Source organism: Protomyctophum parallelum, assembly GCF_964188405.1.
Source record: "Protomyctophum parallelum genome assembly, chromosome: 14".
In the NCBI taxonomy this organism is placed as follows: domain Eukaryota; kingdom Metazoa; phylum Chordata; class Actinopteri; order Myctophiformes; family Myctophidae; genus Protomyctophum; species Protomyctophum parallelum.
The window spans coordinates 20220447-20229711 of record NC_139709.1 but is presented as its reverse complement, the minus strand read 5'-3'; the positions used below and the strand labels follow the sequence as shown (position 1 = coordinate 20229711).

The 9265-nt window shown below is 48.0% G+C and overlaps 1 protein-coding gene across 1 annotated transcript; it reads left to right on the top strand.

Moving 5' to 3' along the window:
* The first annotated feature begins 89 nt into the window (after positions 1-89).
* Positions 90-8527, top strand: LOC310870234 (uncharacterized protein). The gene is made up of 6 exons (XM_083781334.1): positions 90-1134; positions 1498-1703; positions 2231-2401; positions 3480-3632; positions 5885-5951; positions 6115-8527. Exons 1-6 carry the CDS (start codon positions 468-470, stop codon positions 7686-7688), a joined length of 2838 nt encoding a protein of 945 aa, XP_083637460.1. The 5' UTR covers positions 90-467; the 3' UTR covers positions 7689-8527.
* The last annotated feature ends 738 nt before the right edge of the window (positions 8528-9265 follow it).

Here is a 9265-nt window from a genome sequence, read left to right as displayed (position 1 = left end):
AGATCAAAATATTCCAAATATCTACCACATGCACAGCATCAGTTGAAAGTGGAGTGACTCGACAGAGTGGTATGTCCGGGAAAGCTATGGGTTAATTTAAGACTACGGGAGAAACCTGTTGCCAATTAGGAGCCGGGAACGCCACATGTGGGCTTGACGTAGCAGCAATCTACACAAGTTTAGGGGTGCTAAAGGGATCGCAGGAGACCGTGCTGCGCGATGGAGAGGAAAGACTGACTGTTCATTCAAGTTCAACTGCACATTTTTTTAATTGGAAATTATTTTTTAGGTGAATTGTGACTTTTCCTCAAAGGAAATTCCTAAAATATAGGATATACAAAACTGAGATCCATGCACAACTAAGAGGTCATACTGAAGGATGAGTAACAAACAGTGACGGGAGGCTGCAGGAATAGGATTCAGCATAAATCGTTGGGAGGGGGCCTATTTATTTCAAGAACACCAATATGGCAATTATCACCGCGCTATTTGTATTCACATTGTTTCTGAGCACAACCGAGAGTGTATCTGAGATCTGCCAAGGAACACACTGCTTCCCTGCCCAGGACTGGGGCAAGCCGTGCGTCGGAGACCATTGCGCGCGGCGCGCGGAGGCGACGGGGTCCCGACGGCAGTTTCATCCCTCGACACAAGCCAGGCAAGGGCAGGTCTACACCGGTTACCAACGTCCTCAAAACGCGCCCCAGGCACCGTACACTATCGTCCAACCACTACACCGTCCTCAGCCACAGGTGGCTACCGGTGCGGATAGCACTCGGCGCTCTAATCCGAGAACCGTCACCGCAGAGGTGTTTCATCCAGACTGTGCGGGAGGAAACTGTCAGATCGGTGTCGCTTCCTCGTCACATCCCAACAACAACGAGGGTGCTGCTGGTGCTTCAGCTTCACGCGACTGCAAAGGGATCGAATGCAAGCTGCCTCTCCGGATGCGCCAGAAGCCCGTGAAGCCGTGCGTCGGGGACGGCTGCGCCGCAGCAGCAGAGGACCGCAGGGCCAACTCACCCGTTCATGTGACCGACAGAGCCGCGCAATTTCTAGGAGATTTTTCGGATTTGGGGTCAGAGCGTGGCGCGTCGCCGCTGGGGATACAGTTGACATGTGATATGAAACCAGGTAAGTATTGTCTGTACTGTGACGTTTGGTTAGGCTACTGCATGGTCTGGGGGCTAGCTGACCCACAAACTGGCTACTGCATGGTCTGGAGACCAGTAGCCTAACCAAAAGCCAAATGGTTTCCCTCAGCAGGCTTTGAATGTTGGGGGGGTGGGGATGAAAGTAGGGAGAAAGACAGAGAGAGAGAGAGAGAGAGAGAGAGAGAGAGAGAGAGAGAGAGAGAGAAAAAGCCAGAGAGAGAGAGAGATTGATTAAGACTTGTCTTGTTTACATCAGGCCTCCTCCATTTATAATTCATCAGAATAGAGAGGGGGTGGGGGGTACTGTATCTTTCTTCACCTACCTTTAACTTATTGCTCACAGGTTCCAACGAGGTGCCCTCAGAGGACGCCCTCGTGCTTCAGCTGAGGTTGTCCAAAGGCCAGGAGAGCCTGGTGGAGGCTCTGAGGGGCCAACAGGAAGAGGTCAGGGAGCTGCAGCGGCTCCTCAGCCAACAGCAGGGGGCGCTGGTCAGCCAACAGAAAGAAATACTGGAGCAGCAGAGGAGGATGTCTGAACAGATGGACCAGGTAAGATGAACAACAACAGGGTCACATGGTCAGATATAACTAATAAAGAAATGGATCAGTGTCACTCACCACAGAGATGGAGAGGAGTGTGGGGTTCAGACAGTGGTGTATGATTATTGTTGTTATCATTCTGTGGTTGTATTCATCTTCAAGTCACAAATACAGTAGGCCTTTGTCAAATTGTCTACTGCAGGCTTTCAAAAGTCAGAAATAGTACTAGCTGTTCTTTCCTTGCATAATTGATGTAGCCCAATGATGATAATAGGCCATTAGGGATGATGATGATGATGATGATGATACCAGTGGTGTAAGGAAGTCTACCGTTATACGCTATGCCTATATATGTAGTATGCTGTGCCAAAGTATTTTTTGGGGGAAAAAATGCATACCGTCTGCTAATCATTTTATCCATTGGCCACGCACGAGCGTATAGCCTATAGGTGCGGATGTCGCACAGGGAATAATTATGGTATGCCGTCTGAAAAACGACGTCACTGGATGATACATTGTGTGATGTTTGGCTGCAGGTGAAGGAGCAGTACAACACGCTGCTGGAGGGCGTGAAGCAGATGTCGTTCCAGGACCTCCAGGGGGACCTGGGCAGTCACATGGTGACCCTGAGGGACCAGGTCAGGGCCCACCACACGCAGCAGGCCTTCGCCGTGCACAAGGTGGACATGGAGGCCAGCGTCATGGAGGTGACCGCAGTAAAAGGCTAAAACAGGTTTAACCACCGGAACCCCCGACATCCATATTCTGAGGGGACCATTTGCAGAACGACAATTGGAGTAGAGATTAAAAAAAAGAGCGGTCCAATTGCAGTCGTATCTCAGATCCGTTCCACTTCTGTGGCGTTGTCCCCTAGGGTAGGAACCCTCACAAAAACATGCGGTAATCCTGGTCTCTATACTGCCTCCCCCTGGTCAGCCGGGGCGCCTGATGGAGGGGAAAGGAACTGGTTGTTGGAATTATGTGTTCCTTCCACACGCTACGTCCTACCGGGGAAAACTCTCCCCTGTCGGATGATACGAAGCAGCCTTCTCACTCCTCATGCATTGAAAGAAGTATGAGTCTAGTTTGAGGCTCTCCCCAGTTTGGCAGAGGGAGAGTAGCGCCCAGGATTACAGCGTAGGCAAAATCATCTGATAAAATGTATAGAAAAGATCCGTTCCACTAAGAATAGTGGGTTTAAGTGGTTAATGATAGACAGAGAATATTAAATACATCAACATGTCCCTCAGTTGCGGAGCTCTGAATCTTGTCTTGAGAGATCGGGTTATCAGATATCTTTGATTATGCCTCCCCGGGGCGCCTGATGGATGGGAAAGGAGCTGTTTGTCTGAAACTCCCCCCCGTCAGGTGAAAAGAAGCGGCTTGGACTCCTCATGCATTGAAGGAACTATGAGGTTAGAACGTTGCTCTCCCCACGTTGGCAGAGGGAGAGTAGGATTACATTAGATAATTGACACTGGGTGAAAAAATTAATCGTGGGATAAAAGGTTAGAGCAAGATATCATTATTATTTGTTTTTTGACCACAATGATTTGATTTGACATGAACATGTAAGACATTTTCCTAAAAGCCAGCAATAGAAATGAAAATACCATATATTCTGTGTGAGGGAGATTGACTCAACCACATGAAAGTTTTAGGAATATCACCCTGTATTCCTAAAGACATATTGGCATTTGGCACACTGCATTTACATCGAACACAATGCCCTGATCCTAATGTACTTACTGAGTACAAACACATCCATGTGTCTTGTGTTTGCAGGTGGGGAGCTCCCTGTTGGCGTGTGGGAGCTGTGGTCCAGAGGAGTACTGTGGTTTCAGCGGGGGGCGTCCTCGCTGTGAGAGATGCACCGTCTGTCCCGCTGGCTTCTTCCTGGTGTCTCAGTGTTCCGTCCACGCAGACAGGATCTGTCAGGTGAGCAGGCTCTTCATTTGAGCAGCTTGAAAACAAGCAAGCAGGTTGGCATTAAAGGGTCTTTTAGTAAAAAACTATGAACCCATTAAGACCTGAGGCCTCAAATGTCTTCTAAATCCTAAAAGTTCTCAAACCTTTTCATGTATTTGGCCATCGACCCCCATCTCAAAATATCTTGTTCCAGGGATCCCCAGAAGCAAATATTTGAGTTAAAAATGTTTGCTTTTGTCTGGAATGAGTTACAGAGTAGGACCCAAAAGCAGGCAACCAGATGCAGAGTAGAATTAGGCGGTGGCTCAGGGGTAGAGTGCCTGGATGGCAACCGCAAGGTTGCCAGTTCGAACCCGGGCTCCCCCAGAGTTACTGTCGAAGTGTCCTTGAGCAAGACACTGAACCCCTAATTGCTCCCGATGTGCTAGTTGGTGCCTTGCGTGGTTTCCGCTGCCATTGGTGTATGAATGTGTGTGTGAATGGGTGAATGTAATGCACGATCTCTGTAAAGCACCTTGGATAAAGGCGCTATATAAATGCACCATTTACCATTTAGAGTAGATTAACTTCAAAGTGTTTAATTGACTAGAAATCAGGGGTAATCCAAAAGGTAAACATCAGACACAAAACTCACTCAACATAGGTCTACGGACAAACAAGGGCTTAAATAGACAGGGGTAACAGGACACAGGTGAACTCAAAATACAATCAAACACAGGATAGGCTAACAGGCTAAACAGAACACAGGTGACTAGGATACAATAATCAGGTAGGTAAGACAGAACAGGAAACACCAACAAGAGGAGTCAGGAAAGCACAGAACAAAACTACAAAACAAGACACAACCAAAACAACAACAACAGAGTAACAGTAAACCAAAACCAAACACCACAAGGCAAAATACAGAACATACAGAATAAGTCCAAAACCTAATTAGGATTTAGGACTGTCATAAGTGTTCAAAGGCGACACACATGAGTCATGACAAATGCTTTCTTTAACATTCAAGGCAATACATTCAAGGCATTACAGAACATGAACTAAACACAAAATGATCAAGTCATAAATGGTCACGCCATAATTAGAGTTCAGGGTTTGGAGCCATAGTCACGGCTCAAATACAAAAGCAGAGGAGTGGGGCGCGACTAGCCTGGGTAAACCCACTCCCCCTGCTGGACAACATTTCATTCTGCCAGGAGGGGTGAGTCTGGCATAATCGCCTGTGTGGCTGTTTAGCCGTGGGGCGGGAGAGTAGCGTTGACGGACAACCCCTTCAGCCAATCAGCGTATATCAAAACAAGAGGCGTCATCTAAACGCGTTCCGTTCCTACTTCCTCATTCCCATGTTTGTTGTTGTGAATGAGCCGAGGAGTTCACACGTCATCAACTGCTCAAATCGTTCCTGATTGGCCAACGTGCGCTGTCAATCACAGAGCCCTGAGCTCGGTCGCGGATTGGCTCGTACCAAAGCTGATACAATCTTAAGGACTTTGTATTACCATTTAGCCAGACTCACCCCTCCTGGCAGAATGAAATGTTGTCCAGCAGGGGGAGTGGGTTTACCCAGGCTAGGGCGCGACAGCTTTAAAATAATAGCTTATCTCGTGACGTGATACAAGCTTGTAGAACTGCTATTTTTGAATAGCTAAAGTATAAAATGATACAACATGTGGTTATGATAATGAGTCTGTAACACTAACCACTCCTGAACCACCTTCACCTGAGGCAGAATAAGACCATAGTATATGCTCCAACTGATATCATGAGGGCTAATTTATTTATACCCATGAGGTAAAAAACTGCAACACAAAACAAATATTTGTTTAACACAACACATTTTGTTTATAAAAGTCCTTGTCGACCGTCAAGCTGTCCTTGAATTGTCCATATGTCACAAACAAATTCATGATGAAATGACAAAAACTGCACAAACAAAATAACAGGTAACATACTGTGTGTAGTGCAACTTGTATTTTTTATTTTGTAGAGACATGAAGAGCTGAGAGCTCCTTTCCTCTCTGTACCCTGTTTGTTCTGAGCAAACGTGCCCAAATCCAACTGCCCGTACAACAGACCACAAAGCACAGAACTGTAGATGGCACTATACACCATACAAATACAAATAAAAATACAATAATACCCATAAAAGGTTAGCAATTAAATAAGATATTACAAAATACCCATGTCAGGGACAGCTACATGGTCAGTGGACAAAGTTACGTGCCAACAATTGATGAATCTCTCCCAATGTTTTTTCACAGGACAGAGATGAATGCCTTGAAATACCAAACCTTTGCGGAAATCAAAAGAAATGTCTCAACACTCCAGGTAAAGAGAGATATGTCCAAAATTGTACAGTAGGTAAATGTATGCTGAGAAGGCTTGAATGATGTCTACATCCCCAAACAAAGATAATCTCTTCTATCAATATAATTATTTCTATTCTGTGTCAGAAGTAACTGAATCTCCCTCCTCTCTGTGCCACACTCAGGTGGTTTCCGGTGCCAAGGCATGTCGGAGCGAGACGGTCACTCAGGCTCGTGCGGTCACGCCTACTTCTACAACACCGAGATGGCAGAGTGCCAGGCGTGTTCGGAGTGTGACGGCAACCCCGTGGCCTCACCTTGCATCTTCACAGCGGACACGGTCTGCTCCGTCCCTTCTGGCCGCGACGGCGCCTTCTCTCTCTCCTGGGCTGGAGACTCCAGTCTACCTTCGGTGCAGGGCCACGCCCCACCAGGTCACGCCTTCCCCAGCGTGCAGCTTCATCTGGAGGGCAGAGGCGACGGAGGGCTGGTGAGCGCGGAGGACGGGCGCCTGGTGTTCCGGCAGCACGGCCTGGTGTGGCTCGACGAGAACCTCTCCCTGAGCCACGGCTGCCGCAGCTTCATCCAGGTCTGCCTGCGCGTGAACAACACCGAGGCCTCGGAGGGCCGCGACCTCAGCGGCGTCCGGGTGGAGCAGCGGGAGTCCAAGTCGCTGCAGAGCGTGAGCATCAGCGGCGTGGCCGAGGTGGCCCCGGGCCACGCCGTCTCGGTGATGCTGCGGAGCGCCAGCCACCACTGCAACTACAGCAGCGACGGACTGCACCTGTACGACACGTCGGCCGCCACGCTCAGCCTCTTCTGGCTGTCGCACGATACCGGCGCCGTCGCCACCACGGCGCAGGCTGTGGCGTCCGCGCAATACCACAACAACTACCGTCCCACGTTCCGCACCACCTCCACCTCGGACCCCTACGTGGTTGGGCTCACCCACGACGGTCGCGGGGTGCGCTTTGCGGAGAGCGGCACGGTCCGTTTTGTCTTCCAACAGGCCCTGTACTCCATGGGCCAGGCGTGCGTGAGCGACGGCTTCAATCTGCTAGCCTACCTCAACCGCAACGGCTCCGGCATGGAGCTGGCCCGCGCCTTCAAACCAGGCGTTCACTACCGGGACACGTCCATCTCCCTGTCTGGGGCAGCTAGAGTGGGCCCTGGGGACACGCTGGCCTTCGAGATCCTCTCCCCTGCCCAGTGCAACGTGCGCTACTTTGGCGACGAGACGGGCATCAGCACCCTCAGCCTGGTCTGGGTGCCAGCCGCAATCTCCTCCGCCCTCTCCGCCTCCGTGGCACACACTGGCCTCCCCTCAGGGGCCGTCCGCAACAAGCCGCTGTTCTTCCGCCAAACGAGCCCCCACGTCTCCCAGGTGGCGTTGCACGGGAAGGGACCCGCGGACCAGAGGCGAGACTTCGTCTTCAGGGAGAGCGGGACCGCCAGCCTGGCTCTGGACCTCAAGCTCATCCACTCCTGCAACCTGGTCAAGGTGACCCTCCAGAAGAGGAGTGACGCAGAGAGGTCAGGGGAGGGGGACAGGGAAGCCGGTAGGCCAATCCCCCTGGCCCAGCAAGTGGGAGGCCAGATGCCTGAGGGCAGCCAGTGGGCCAGTGTGGCACTGCGGGCATCCTTCCAGGTGAATAACGGAACAGCAGTGTTCTTCACTCTGGACTGCGTTCGTGGACGGGTCAATCAAATCAGCCACCAGGCAGGAAGTGGAGTGTCAATACTCTGGGTAGCTGCATAGGAACCTAAGCAAAGAAAAGAGTACCATATAGAAACAATACCTCAATAAGCTAGCGTGTTGGGTAAACATTTAACAGTATTCTGTTGTTGTTTTTCTGGAATTATTAAGTGCAGCTCTTCGTGTTTTGTTATTTTCTTGACAGGCCTATTTCAAATTTGTAGCAGCTTCTTTTCGTTACACTATAGCTACTATATATTTTCATACTTGTTACATTCACATATTAACTGTTTCAGCATTATATAGTAACAGCATTATACAGTATACAGTATGTACAATGAAATGTCTAGATATTTTAGTATTGTACTGTATGTCTAAGGTGACATCATATTGTCATCAAACAACAAAAATATTAAATTCTGGTGAGGGTTCTATTCAGACTAGTGCCTGAACCTGTCTTTATTCATATTTTGAAATGCTGTGTGTGTACATTCTTTGTCCTATATTTATGTAATTGAGTTTACTCTGTGGACACCACAGGATTTTTAGACAATATTGTTGTGACTCTAGGATGTTCAGCTTTCACTATGAGTGGTTTTCCAGTACTGGTTTTACTCTTAAGTATGTGTTTTTTTTCAGGAGCATGTGTTTCATGTTATCCGCCATTTTCTAAATACGAGCGAGCATGCCTTCTTTAATGTGCTCTGCAAATTATGAACTTCAGTAAAGACCCCCTATGTTTTACTAAAGTGTTACTGACACAAAACCTTCATCGAAAGAAGCTGGTTATTCAAAAATATGAGCATGATGCGTGTTACTTCTTACTTTGACTGAACTGTAATTAAGTGTATATTTCGTTTGTTTTATACTGAACCCAATAAAATTGTGTTTGTTTTGTGCCAGATGTGACTGACTGCTGCTGTGGAAAGTTTCACTGCATTACAGAGTGCTTGTTATTTTAACAAGTTGGCCCCTGTCATTTAAACTGCCTATTAAGCTACAGCTATCAGTCTGCTGGAAGATCTGGAGCATTTGCAACTGAAATAACATTCTGTATTAAACTTAAAGCCCTAAATTATTGTAAAAAAAGGCAGTCATCAAAACTTGCCAACCGCTTCCTTCCGACCAGCATTTGTTGGCGTGTGATCTGCGTGCAGCAGGCTACTGTACTCTTTGTAATGTGGAGGTCAGCTACAGTAGGCATATTCGTTATGGCTCAAAGTCAGCTACATTTACATGGTTCAAATTAAACACAGGTGCCACCAGCAGTACTCTGCTGTTTCCTATTACACATCAAACGGCAGAGGTCATTTACCGTGAATTCAGACAGTCAACATTATATTAGACTGGTGGTAATCGCTTAACAGCCTTGGCAGAAGATTAAAACACAGTGCGGAAACGTTAGTGGGCATAGGTGAATATTGAAAAGGCTGTAGATGAGTGCATGCCACATAGGTCTTTGAAGCGACGGCCTAGAGGTACCGTACTCCACAGGCCATTCCATAAATCGTGACTTTTAACCGTGCACTTATAGACTCATCATATTCCCATGGGCCCTATAATTGATTGACCATAATTATTCCCATGGGCTACAATAAATAAATAAATAAAAATATCCAACAGAATAGAGTCGCTACTGT

Excerpts from the sequence above, each read along its gene's own strand:
- LOC310870234 (XM_083781334.1), top strand. The coding sequence starts at position 468 with ATGGCAATTATCACCGCGCTATTTGTATTCACATTGTTTCTGAGCACA. Across the intron at positions 1,135-1,497 it reads GACATGTGATATGAAACCAG|GTTCCAACGAGGTGCCCTCA; the intron begins GTAAGTATTGTC and ends TATTGCTCACAG. Across the intron at positions 2,402-3,479 it reads TGGAGGCCAGCGTCATGGAG|GTGGGGAGCTCCCTGTTGGC; the intron begins GTGACCGCAGTA and ends TTGTGTTTGCAG.